Raw genomic sequence first — 13,021 nt, 5'->3', positions numbered from 1 at the left:
TCCATGCTATATTACTCAAGATATATCCTTGGACAAATCAACCTGCAGCCTGTGCCTTGCTGTATTGCAATGCTATCTATACCATATACGCTGATGAACGCACTCACGCGAATAACGTTATTAGAATGTCCCGGCTCCGTCTTCTTAGTTGATCATTAACGATAAGGCACTACCATGACCGCTCAGTATCCCCCTACTGTTATGCCTGATAACGCAACTTAAATGGAGCTTCGGGCCTTGCTTAGTTGTGGATAGTCCCGCAAACTCTCACAGGGCACTTTTCTACAAGAGTGTTATCTTCGTCAAGGAGGTTCCCATGTGGGTCGCTGCGGTGAAACAACACGTCACTTGGCAAGAAGATGCTGTGTCTAGACTGACCATTTGTATACAAAAAGTAATTAGAGTTTATGTTCATTATCGCAGGGCATAGAATACCATTTCTGGGACTGGATTCTGGCAATAGAAGTGTGCTAACCACCTGATTCGTGACCACGCGTCGGGTCTGCGACGAGAAGTACGAAACTGGAAGTTTCATTCCCGACAATGTGTAGGTTTTTGTTGTTTACTGTGGTACGGTATATTTGTAATACTATCCGCATTGATGTGCTGTGCACTTGATCAAAAACTTGACCGCACAGTCAATCTGCGATGTTTCTCCACTGAGGTACGGTTGCAAGGCGGTCCCTCTCAAGGCCGCACAAGCACACAATGATGTGATTTTTCTCCACGATTCTGAGTTTATAGAAGTGGCGGGAAAATGATTACCCACTCCATTTCACGAAACCGGCATTAAGAATGTTCATTTTCCCTAAAGCTTGAATTTCAAGGATATTCCTCGGCATTCAGCTAATTACAGTTGCCCTGACAAATCCCTGGTACCTCAGCATTCGAACCATCTTGCAGGTCATCAATGGCACAGTCGCCGTCCTCAACAATCTACATCCGATGCTTCTATATCGTATGGCTACTTCTAGTCTTGGACTTATTGTACTAATACTCAAAGTCTTCAGATAGCCGGAGATCGTCGATGACGGAGCGTTTGACGCTTGTATATTGCCTGACGTATGACGGAAGTGGTTCGTAAGCTCCTCAATGGTGCGGACGCCATGTTCTTCGACCAGAAGGCTAGTAAATATCTTGCATGCTGATGCGCAAGCACCATCAGTGACAACAATAATGCTCTGCGGCTCAAACACTTGCGCTTCTGTGCTCTGGAGAAGAAGCGCTCTGGAGAGATCGGACGTCGCTTTAGTTGTATCGCAGCAGGTTGATGACGTTCTGACCCCCATTCATCCCTTGTCCATGAAGAGCTTGGAAGCTCTTTTGGAGCTTCTCATCTGTGTCGAAAAAAGGCAGTTTTGAAGTCTTCTAGAAGCTCTGGGGACACCTTTCCAGCAGTCAGGCCAATGGCGTTTAACGCCTCGTGAGCGCGTAGCCGGTTTCCGTCCCATATGTCTGCAGTCTTGGGGAAGAGCTGATTTTAGAGTTGGAAACCAGCAGTCACGAAGCCGTCACCGTTGGCTTGAACATCAATGATAAGCTTCGCTTTGCCTGCCTTCTTGGACTTTTGGGGAAAGTCGTCAACAACGCGTTTGACCTCGGCCAACTCGAATGGCACGTGCCGTTTGCGCTTCCAATATCTGGTGGAGTAAAAGAGAGTATGGCCAAAACAGCAGTTACCCATAACATTTCCGTCAAGGAAATGTCTAGGAATCCAATTGCTCGCGTGTTTGGGGATTGGCGGAGGGCATTCTGGAATCTGCACTAGATGCCCCTCTCGGGTACTTTATCCCAAACTTTTCCCTACTGGGAGTGTTCCCCTAAGTGCGGTTTAGATCACAGGGCCCGCCGAAAGGCTTCTAATAAATGGCGAGCATGCTTAGCTGGGTCGTATGACATCTCACTGCCGGGACTCTTAGAGCTCAATCCCCTGATGCTCCAGAGACTTTCCATTCCCAGGCCATTCACGGACAGGTGGACACTGAAGCAGTGTGCGGTATCAAGCTGGCCGCTAAATCCTCGACCTATGCAGCCCACACTGTTACACTCATCGCCACGGTGGATGCTCTCTCGAACTCCAAGACGACAGCCTCAGGTGCTGCAAGAGGATCTACGACCACGGGGACTAAATTTGCGTTCTCTAGGGCTACTTCGACGACTGGTGCTTTATTTCCGAGTGGTACGACGCCCTCTCCCACGCTAAACATTGCTTCAGCAGGGATAGTACGGTTATCTTTGGCGATTGTAGCCGTGGTAGAAGAAATAGTCGGCCCATAGATGTCTTCAATTGGGTTGGGGTGTTCAGGCATGTCTGTGTATTGTTTCTTCTATCAATTCTCGTAGTACAATGTATATTATTTATTAGTAGAACGTGGTATTAGGAGCGGTTTGCTAACGTGTATGGCCGAAGTCAAGCGGGAAAACGTGGTAGAGCACCATCAAAGCCCTAATGCATAAAAGTTTCCGACTTGCAAAATTGACAAGTGTAACGCTCTAAGTCTTAACGTCATATAGATCGAGTTCCCACGTCTCGATCCATGCGACTCACGTGTGCTCTTGATGCTTCCAAGCAAGCCCTAAGGCCATATACCGTAGACAAATGGGTCAACATATGGATAGTCGGCTTCCATGCCCATGATGGTACTGTACTCGTCTCGCAGTAAGTCCGATCCCTCGTTACCATATTCCGAGTATTTGCTGAGCTCGTGCCTGCGTAACGCTATAGTCCAGGGAAAACTGGAGTGCGCGACGCCCATGAACACGCTCGCCTTAAACATTACTAAAAAGTCCACCAGGGCCAGCTGGTCGAACGTGAGGCCATCGAGCTGCTTTCTGTCGGGCCCTTGGAGCAGATCATGCTTGGTCACCACTGTAACATTCCTCCCTGACCCAGCCGCGAGGCGCTTTTGCAGCCGTTCGGCGAAGATATCAACCACGGTCTGGTTCCCGGACGCAACGTATACGACGCCGAGACCGCTGCGCTCCACGTTCTTGAATTGCTCTTCGAATTGATCGTCCATACGCGAAAAGCGCCACTCATCCGGTCCCCAAGCAGAAGTTGCATCCTTCTCGAGTCGCAGGTGGGCGCCATAGTAGGCGTTCGGGTTGATCGCCACTGTCGGATCAATGGGTAACGCGAACTTCTCTTTTAGCTTGTAAATAATCTTGGCCGCCAGGGCGCGGGTTTCGTTGCGAAAAGACAGGATCTTGCCGAACTCGTTCACGAATGCCTCGCCATCGTCGCGAACGGGATACTCGAGGAAACTCTGCTCCATCTTGATGTGTACCGGAGCGTCCGCTTGCATCCGGTCCCTGACAGACATCTTATCTAGCCATTCGTCGAAGAATTGTCGCCATTTCCGGGGGTACCTCAATCCCTCCTTGGGATGGTGCGGCTCGAACTGGTCGCCCAGCAGGCTCAGAGGCTCCCCTATCCGCCGCTCGTAAAACGGAAAGTCCTCTGCGCGTTCGTAGACACGCATGCCGGGGCATCCGTTTGTCAAATGAGTGACGAATGTTTCGTGATCTAACAAGTAGTCGAGCGGCACTTCGGTAGTGGTTTCGATATCGGTGATGTCTTTCGCGTTGCGCAGCGCCATTGAAGGAATAACTATCGCGCCTCCGCCTTTGATTGCGTACCGGACGCACTTCAGGATCTGGTTGCGCACCATCCCAATACCGCCATGCTGACCTTCGCAGCTGAACAGCAATCCCGGACGAAAACTATTACGGGAACATATCTGCCGGATAGGCTCGTAGTCGATCGGGGCAGGGTACTCGACGCTCATGGCCTGTTGAATGAAGATGCTTTCTGCATCTTGCTGGCTCGGTGCCTCGTCGAATATTGTTGACACCGCATCGTTTATCGCCTCGTGAACGCCCAAAAGACGAAGCGTCCAAACAAAGATAAGTGCTACGCCGAGCGAAAACACCACCAGTGGGCGACTTTCGCAGAGCATGGCGGCTGCTCGGAATGAGGTAATCAACTGAAAACGATCATCAAAAGTAGGCACCAGGGGATCGAAAGCCAAGAGAAGCCAAGGAAGCCAAGGAAGCCAAGTCGAGCCAAGAGATGAACCGAGAACGCATTTCTTCTTGGAGAAAGAAAGGTGATCGGATGATTCCGCAAACGTGGAGTTGTATCCGTATAGGGTGAACATCCAGGGGCCGCGGTTACCGAGGTTTCAGTCATGTTTCAAGCGACTTTGAGATCGACCAGTTCGGAAATCATCCAGTTGCCGTTTACCGACGGCCACCGTCGATGAAGATTGTCTGGCGGTTTCATAGCGGAAGTTGGAGCAAGTTTCCAAAATCGCGAATAAGAATGTAGTTGGCTGTTATCTGATCACGATGGACGGCGAAATATTACTCTCTGTAATATGAATCACGCTTAGGTTGGCCGTTGGTCCCGAAACTCAATCTAATTGCCCCAGTGCCCATGCGTTGCTCGGATCGGCGGCACGACTCATTCGGGTTAGAGCGGCGTTTCCCTGCATTCCCACAAATCCTCTCGAGCCATCAAGGACAGCTCTAGATAGGATCCAACAAGATCTGTCTTATAACTGTAATTTCTACCGGCCATGTATGCCAGCAGACCCTCACTACTTGCCGGTATCGTTAATATCGGGGAATCGAGTGTTTTTAAACGGAGTGCTGCGTTCGTTGTTGTTCGGACCGGTGGTGGATCAGAGCACCGTTCCGGAAATGGGCTTCGGCATCGGTCCGCCCTGTCATTAACCGCTAATAGGTGACAGAGAGTTGCGATGAGAATATGTTGTGCGGTAAGAGGATTCAATGACAACTCAACCAACTTTTATATTGAGTGTAAAGGTACAGTTTGTTCCCAACTTAACTTGTAGTTATTTTTCTCATGTTCGACTACGTGTGAATGAAACGAACCTCGTTCACTTGCAGGGAACACGTCCAAGCAGTTAAGGTGTGTGAGGCTGCAACAATTCGATACTGTCTTCGCTTTCTCCGCGCGCCCAAATATGACAACCACAAACTCCAGCAACAACAGCTTGCCCTCCTCACAGAAGGCATGATGCATCTGTCTTACGAAAAAAAAAATTCAACCCCTAGAATCCATTTCTAATATGCCATATGGTTCAAGCAGACGTGACGAGAAGTACTTACTTCTCAAACAAACCCCCTGGGAGCCACGAAAAGACGCGCCATCAATATATATGGTCTGGGCCGGGCCATACTCTCTCTCTCTCTCTTCTCGAAATTTCGGGTTATGAAATTGGTTTAGCCCGAACCACCCGTATCATCTACCCCATCATAGCTGTTATGGTACCGGTGGGCTGCACTCTGTTGTGTCTGAGGGTTCATTTACGCTGTAGCTATCCAGCCAAGCAGAGTGATACCCCGACGTACGAATAGCAACCAAAAGATGTGATACCGCAGTGCCGCCTCCATATTCTTTTACCATTTTGATACATGTGTCCACCCATCAATATGATAAACTTGGAGGTCTCGTTCACTTGACGGGGCACTTCTTCCCATGAGATTGAAATTCATCACATTGTTTGTTCCGACGAAGGGGATCGGTGAGCACCTCTTGAACAGCCCTCTAAAGTAAAAGAAAAAGGCCGTTGTGAATTAGAAATGTTTTGGCGCGGCGCATATAGCGTAATCCGACGTCTGAGAGAAGTTCCAAGAACCACCCACCCACCTCTCTACTCCGCCTCCCAGATGGCATTCAACTCTAGTAACCATACTTTACTCTAGAGTAAACAAGCCGGCCGTACATGCATTAAATTACGACTTTGTGTGGTTGAAACTATCTTCGTAGGTGGGGAGAGTCCATTGTGTGGCAAGAGCTATTACGCTGCAGACTTATACAGCCGTACCCTGGCCAGGCAGGAAATTCAGCTCATCCAGTCGAGCTGTAGATAGCTTTCTTTCTTCTGCCTTCTTAAACCACAGAAACACGGAGCAATCTCCACACACAGAGAAAGCTTAGCAAGGTGCCACGTTTCGATAATAAGACTTGTGCTGGAAGCAATGAGCATTAATAGTCTTCGGGTGAGGTTTAAGAATGCGACCCTCGCTCCTCAGATCGCCAATGAATCTGACGGAAGGGAACCATGCCGGCAATATCTTCCGACAATGGTGTCCTCTGCATGGAAGCAAACCCACATTTCCCTCCAAATAGGCAGTTCACCGAGGTTCCAATAATGATTTGGAAACAGCAATGAGCAGCCAGGTTATCATGACGGGAAAACGACAAGATAGAATACCAGAAAAGTCTCTTCCAGGTGAAGGAAAAATAATCGACCCGTGGTGGAGTAGGCTTGAGCAACAAGCTGTAATTAGTCGGTTACAATGTGATTTGATGCACCTGGGCCAGATTCAACCGATTATTATTCCATTCAATCTATTCGCATCCGCAACCCCCAGTTAATTTCAATAAATATAAAGATGAATTACTCTAATTGAGCGGGACTCATTCCAGCTTACGAGGGGCAATTGTGGACCGAAGCTTGACGGGCCGACTCCCCTGAGTCTAATGGACGTCTCGGGTACAGTGACCTCGATGATCCCATCCAAAGCTCAACATCCCAACTTCGACGATGTGGCAATACGACATGTGATCGATTCAAGATGCCTCAACACCAGGATCACGAGGGCCGTACCGATTTCAGCGGGTGGTGTGCATGACGCTCGACGTAAGTGCACAAAGGCTCAATACATTTTCTGCTCCTAGATTGACGTTTGCTCGGCCGTCAGTCCGTTCCAAGTCTCCCATTTACTGTACGTATGTACGCACAAGGATGGCTATGAATATTTGAAGATTGCAATGTATTCGCGTTATCCACTACGGCCGTTGTTACTCCTCAGTTGTTTCATCCGATTTTTCCACATTACCTGCATTCAGATTGGAGGAATACGCGCCATATCTCTGTTGAAATTCGTTGACAGAGAACAGAGATAGGCTGCAAGACTTTTCGTCATCGCTGCATGTGGACTCTAGAACCCGCTGCACATCCCCCCATGTAAGCAAATGTGGCAGTTCAACAGCGTTATTCTTATTTGAGACATCGTGTCAGCTCCCGTACTCGGCCCGCTCCGCTAGATATGCGATGCGAGTTTACTTCAAACAACCCAGCGGCCCCAAAAATGCACTTCTTAGGGTCAGAGGGGCAGCCAAAGACAAAGACAGAGACAAAAGACCACTCAACCACTTCCGGCCAGGCACTACGGACCCAGACCCTTAGAATTGCTGCGTATGAAACCATCAGTTTATTTCGGAGAACTTACGGAGCGCTTGGGTGGGTATTCGCCTTGCCTAATGTGATTGTCCAGGAAAGAGGACTTGTGAGTAAAAGACCTGCATCTTTGGAGTGAACGGCGAAGATATAAGACCAACATGAATGAGCCATTTTGTTTCTTCCAACCGCCAAGACTCCTCTTCTTCTGCAATCCGATTCTTACGATTCGCCGCTAGGACGGTGTTTCGTTCTTTTCCCACATCGTTGTCCCTAGAGGGCACAGTCACTCTCTTTTGCATATTTTCTATCTCTATCTCTTAACAGACCAGACCCAGAGCCATTCGTTTCCACTATATCCATCCAACCAATCAGACATTACTAGAAATCAGAATAAACTTGAAGCAGCCATTGCCATGCGTGCGATACTCTCTGGAGCAGCGGTTCTTCTCGGGCTTGCTGGAACAACTGCTGCGCAGTTGCGTGCCTCGGCTTACACCGATCCGCAGACCGGCATCAACTTCCAGCGTTACAAGCCCGACTCTTATCCCTTCAGCTTCGGTATCGCCGTCCCCGAAACTATCGGCACCGACTTCATCGGTCAGATGGTCGTCCCCATCTCGGAGACGGGCAACTGGGGTAGTGTGTCGTTGGACGGAGGCATGTTGAACAGTCTGCTATTCGTGGCCTGGGCCGATGGCAAGGACATCAGGACGAGCTTCCGTGTCGCTAGCGCCTACGCCAACCCCACCGTCTACGACGAGACCAAAGTCGGCGCGGTTCCCATCGCCAACGGTACCTTTGTCAACAGTACTCACTTTTCCTACACCTTCCTTTGCAAGAACTGCATCAACGACAAGACAAGCCTGGCCCGCGAGAGCCCTATCTTGGGCTGGGCTTACTCCAACGACAGCCCTTCCCCCGCCTCCGACCCCGGAGCTACTCTCAACTACCACTCTGCTGGCTTCGGTCAGTTTGGTCTCGACATTGCTCAAGCCAAGTCTGCAAAGTTCCAGACATGGTCTAAATACGCCAAGGCTGTTGAGGATTCGCCTGTCCCCGGCAGCGGCACGGCTACTCCTGCTGCTGGCAACAGAACCATCCCTGCTCCCACCACCGCCAATACCACCTACGATGTGATTGTCGTGGGTGGTGGACCAGCTGGTATCATAGCTGCGGAGCGTCTCGCTGAGAAGAGCGTTAGCGTTCTCCTTATCGAGCGCGGTGCTGCAAACACCGTTTCCCTCGGCTCCAAATTGGCACTGCCCTGGAACAATACCCTCACCCCCTACGATGTTCCCGGTCTCGCTGACACCTTAACTACCTTGTCCGGTGTCTCGTTCTGCAGTGACACTGCCTCCACTGCTGGCTGTGTCTTGGGAGGAACCAGCTCCGTCAACGGACTCAACTTCATCCACCCCCCTGAGCGCGATTTTGAACGCTGGCCCGCGGGTTGGAACTGGAAGGACATCTCCGCTGCCGCCTCCCGCCTCTATGAGCGTAACCCCGGCACCACGAGTCCCTCCAGCGACAAGAAGTACTACGATGACCTCACCTTCAATGTCTTGTCCCGTCTACTGCAGGCTAAGGGCTGGACTCAGGTTGACTCCATCGCGTCCCCGAACGAAAAAGACGCCGTATTCTCTCGCCCTTCGTTTTCCATCAAGAACCGCCTTCGCGCCGGCCCCGCTCGCACTTACATGTCCTTTGCCCAGGAGCTGCCCAACTTCACCCTCAAGCTCGAGACCAAGGTGATTCAGGTCATCCGCACCGGCAGCAAGGTCACTGGCGTGCTCGTCCAGGCCGCCGACGGCAGCACACAGATTATCAAGCTCAACCAGGGCGGCAAGATCGTCCTCGCCGCCGGTGCCCTGTCTACTCCTCGTGTCCTTTGGAACTCTGGAATCGGCCGTTCGGATGCTCTGGAGATTGTCAAGTCCTGCGCTGCTACCACTGGCGTCACCCTGCGCGATAAGGCCGACTGGATCGATCTCCCCGTTGGCCACAGTCTCCGGGACCACGCCCAGATCCTGCTGAAGTTTAACTCCAAGACCAACTTCACTGCCTACCCCTTCTCCGACATCGCTTCTAGCCCCATCAAGTCCGACTTGGAGCTCTACCAGCGCGGCTCCGGCCCCATCGCCCAGGGAGATCAGCGCATCCACCTTTGGACCAGTGCCAAGGGTGCCGACGGCCGTACTCGCTACCTTCAGGGTTCCGCCAGCGCCATGGTCGACGGTGTCTTCTACCTACGCACTTTCCTGACCCACGGCACGTCCAGCGTCGGTGAGCTCAGCATCACTGCCTCCGGCAACACCCTCCTCAAGACTAAGCCGTGGCTTGTCGATGCCGAGGATCGCAAGACCATGTCCAACTTCATCCAGTACTGGCTCGACCTCGCTAGCGGCGCCAACTCAACCATCAGCTATGTCACCCCCGGCGCTACTCCTGCAGACATCATCGACACCAAGATCATCAGTGGTGACCACTGGGTAGGCAGTACCAAGATGGGCACCGACGACGGTCGCAAGAACAACGGAACCGCTGTCGTCGACCTTAACGCCAAGGTTTACGGCACCGACAACCTTTTCGTCGTCGATGCCTCCATCCACCCCGATCTCCCGACTGGCAACACCCAGTCCATCATTATGATCGCAGCTGAGCATGCAGCCGAGAAGATCGGTGCCGGCACGGTGCCCGGCTCCACCCCAGACGCCCCGAAGAACTCCGGTGGATGTGCCAAACGCTCCACCCGCCGGGCCATGCGATCTAGACGCAGTGCCCGCCTGCACTAGATGATCGGCCCTCGATCGCTGAGTGGATATGTCCGCGTGTTTCGGTGTGGTTAGTGACATGGTTCTCCAAAACCATTTCAGCGTAAACATTGTGTTCTATATTGTATAAAGTTTCTCGTCTCCAGTAAATACACCGCTTCAAATTCTCAATTTAATGCTTTTTTCGTTCACAGTGTAATTATGATGTGCAGTCATTGCAGTTAGTACACAACCCGTTCCCATAGAGGCCGACATTAGTCAACTTTGACTTGCCAAACAATAGATTGCCAGTTGCGGCATGTTACGCAGAAAAACTAGGACATCGTGAAAACTTCCAACACGTGAGTGGTTGATCATTATGATTATCTTTTAGAGGCTTTATGTCTACTTTTGTGCTAAAAAGCTCTATGCCTTTTACGTTGTTTTTATCTAGCATACGGCGCTGGCAATTATGCGCTCCGCGGCAATCTCAGCAATACCATAAACGGCAGTTTGCATATGAGCGGAGATGAGGAGGGGGATAACACTAGCATCAACCACTCGCAGGTTGGACGTGCCGTACACCTTCAAGTCGGCGTCTACGACACCTCCGTCCTCCTTCGGTAACATGGAGCAAGTTCCGACGGGGTGGTATATGCTCAACGTGGTGTTAAGGGCGAACTGCTTCCACTGCTCGTCGGTCTGCACAGCGTCCAGGCCGGGCTCATACTCGTTTTCCCAGACTTGCTTCATGGGCTCCGTCTGGGCGATCTTTCGGCAGTACTTGATGGCCTGGATGGCGGCCTCGAGATCGTGCTCGTGAGAGAAGTAGTTGGGGTCGATTATGGGCTTGCCAGCGGTGTCAGACGGGTTGATGTGGATCGAGCCCCGGCTCATGGGGTGCATGATAACGGCGATGAGACTGAAGAAGCCCTTGCCAAAGAGAGGCGAGGTGGCTGTAGGGTAGCCCTTGACTCCCGTGTAGCCGTCCGAGAAGATCACCTAAGTCTGTTGTTAGAAACAATGTCGAGTTGTCGGTGTCGTTGTGGGGGGGGGTCTCTTACCTCGAGCTGGGGGATGGAAGGATCGGACAGGAACTCTAGCTTTTTCTGGTCAACGACACCGGGATCCTCGCCGGCGGCTTGCTTAGCGAGATTGACCAAGTGGGAATCGTTGCCGATCGCCTGTGCCCACGTGCTGAAAGTGTAGGCTGAAGCAGTAGCGTAAGTAAAGTTGTTCATTATTGAAAGATGAGACATTGATGGAAATCACCCACCAGATCCAGTGTAGTCGTAAAGAGAGACCTGGCCAGCCTTCCAGAGTGCCAACTGCTCCGCGGCCACGGTGGCGTTGCTGCGAAGGATGTCGAAGGAGGTGTAGTTGGGCTTCAGCTGGTAGGAGCTTTGAATGCGGAGATGGTCTTGCAGGTTCTCGCCGACACCGGGAAGGTCAATGACTTGCTCAATGCCAGAGGCCTCGAGGACAGAAGCCTGGCCAATGCCAGAGAGCTCTAGCAGGCCCGGGCTCTGGATGGAACCAGCAGAGAGAATGACCTCCTTCCAAGCCCGAATCACGGTTCCGTCCTGAAGAGTCACGCCAGATGCCCTTTGTAGGGCCGAGTTCGCTGCGTCCTTCTCAAGGTTAACCTTGGCAACAGTGGTGTCTGGGAGGATGACCAAGTTGGGGCCGGCGATAGGGACATATGCGTTGGCGCTGTAGGACCTGTTGTAGTGCGTAGGGTCGATGCTGCTGGGCTGGTACATGACACCGAGAGGGTTTCCTCCGAGTGATTCCAGGTTGGTCTCGATACCCAACGAGTTCATCGTCGGAATCCATGTCTCCTGCTGCTTAGGGATGATTCTGTTGATGACGGCCTTGACCGGGCCACTGTCACCGACGCCCTCGGAACCGTACGTGTCAGTGTTGATGCCAGTAAAGTTCTCGGACTTCTTCATGGCGGCAATCATCGCCTCCCAGTTCCACCCCGGGTTGCCGAGAGCCTCCCAGCTATCGTACTCAGCAACGGCTGCCCTGTTGTAGGTCATGAGGTTGAGAGCGGAACTGCCTCCCAGGACCTTGCCCCGGTTGACGGAGAAGACACGGCCTTTGGCATCGGGCTGAGGCACAGTGGTGAAGTTCCAGTCATACTTGGTCCCCAGCGTCGATCCCTTCATACCGGGAACGTTGATTTTAGGCTCGTCCCATACCGCGGGGCCAGCCTCGATCAAGAGCACCTTGGCTGCGGGGAGTCCCTCGCTGATACGAGCGGCCACGGCGACTCCAGCGGTGCCACCACCAACGACGATCTGGATGAGAGGTCAGTGTGTCCAAACCATGGTGTGCCAGCCGCGTGTTTCCGGTGTCAGGGGGGAGCGGTGAGCCCATACAGCCCTAAAGGCCCCCCCCGTACAAAAAGCAACCCAAGCGCAAGAAGGCGGGATGGCGGAACTTACATAGTCGTAGGCATCGTCTCCATAAGGCCGCGTCGGAGACGGCGCACCCGAAACAAGGACCGCGGAAGCGAGGGCAAGACACGCCTTGACAAGCATGACTCAGACAGCGCAGCGATGCTCTAGAAAGATCGTCTATGAATAGTGTTTGGAACCCAGTATGTACCTAGTCAGCACAAGCTCAAACAGATGATGCGCGTATCGGCACGTGAGGCCGATCAGAAGGCTACCGGGCTGTGGTATAATTAACGCGTGACGCACCGAGAACTTGGACTGCACTACCCTTTTGTAGACTGGCCCCCAAATGTTCCCATGTGTCATCGCATGTCGCTAATGTCCCTAACGCGGATATTGGATCAATAGTGCGGGTTAGTCTTCGAAAACATGCCGGTCAGCGAATGCGCGACCCTGCGGATATCCTTGTCTCCACAGCCCCAATGGCACCACATGTACAATAGTAAGGCAGGGACTGTCAAAATATTGGTAATCTTGGCTCGGTGGGGTGTTGAGCGTTTTCTTACTATACTATTACGGAGGAGGAATAGGGAATACTCCGGCATACGATGGAGGAGGTGTGGGCTAAGGACACTAGAGCCGATCTTGC

At 52.0% G+C, this 13,021-nt stretch overlaps 3 protein-coding genes across 3 annotated transcripts; 1 reads left to right on the top strand and 2 right to left on the bottom strand.

The window, feature by feature from the left end:
- Nucleotides 1-2,294: 2,294 nt before the first annotated feature.
- LY79DRAFT_570854 (uncharacterized protein) lies at nt 2,295-4,109 on the bottom strand. The gene has a single exon (XM_060559197.1). It carries the CDS (start codon nt 3,957-3,959, stop codon nt 2,577-2,579), a length of 1,383 nt encoding a protein of 460 aa, XP_060408138.1. The 5' UTR covers nt 3,960-4,109; the 3' UTR covers nt 2,295-2,576.
- A 3,521-nt stretch (nt 4,110-7,630) lies between these two features.
- LY79DRAFT_594607 (GMC oxidoreductase) lies at nt 7,631-10,009 on the top strand (the record flags this gene model as incomplete). The annotated part of the gene is made up of 2 exons (XM_060561703.1): nt 7,631-8,017; nt 8,093-10,009. 2 exons carry the CDS (start codon nt 7,631-7,633, stop codon nt 10,007-10,009), a joined length of 2,304 nt encoding a protein of 767 aa, XP_060408137.1.
- Nucleotides 10,010-10,100: 91 nt separating this feature from the next.
- Nucleotides 10,101-12,443, bottom strand: LY79DRAFT_570850 (GMC oxidoreductase). The gene is made up of 3 exons (XM_060559196.1): nt 11,244-12,443; nt 11,032-11,177; nt 10,101-10,969 (listed from the first exon to the last, which is right to left on the bottom strand). Exons 1-3 carry the CDS (start codon nt 12,139-12,141, stop codon nt 10,418-10,420), a joined length of 1,596 nt encoding a protein of 531 aa, XP_060408136.1. The 5' UTR covers nt 12,142-12,443; the 3' UTR covers nt 10,101-10,417.
- Nucleotides 12,444-13,021: the final 578 nt, after the last annotated feature.

Source organism: Colletotrichum navitas (assembly GCF_030913465.1).
Source record: "Colletotrichum navitas strain CBS 125086 chromosome Unknown LY79scaffold_118, whole genome shotgun sequence".
Taxonomy (NCBI): Eukaryota; Fungi; Ascomycota; class Sordariomycetes; order Glomerellales; family Glomerellaceae; genus Colletotrichum; species Colletotrichum navitas.
The sequence above is the reverse complement of the archived record's forward strand: the minus strand, read 5'-3'. Positions and strand labels throughout refer to the sequence as shown.

Excerpts from the sequence above, each read along its gene's own strand:
- LY79DRAFT_570854 (XM_060559197.1), bottom strand. The coding sequence starts at position 3,959 with ATGCTCTGCGAAAGTCGCCCACTGGTGGTGTTTTCGCTCGGCGTAGCA.
- LY79DRAFT_570850 (XM_060559196.1), bottom strand. The coding sequence starts at position 12,141 with ATGAAGGGATCGACGCTGGGGACCAAGTATGACTGGAACTTCACCACT. Across the intron at positions 11,178-11,243 it reads TTACGACTACACTGGATCTG|CCTACACTTTCAGCACGTGG; the intron begins GTGGGTGATTTC and ends CTACTGCTTCAG. Across the intron at positions 10,970-11,031 it reads CTTCCATCCCCCAGCTCGAG|GTGATCTTCTCGGACGGCTA; the intron begins GTAAGAGACCCC and ends CAACAGACTTAG.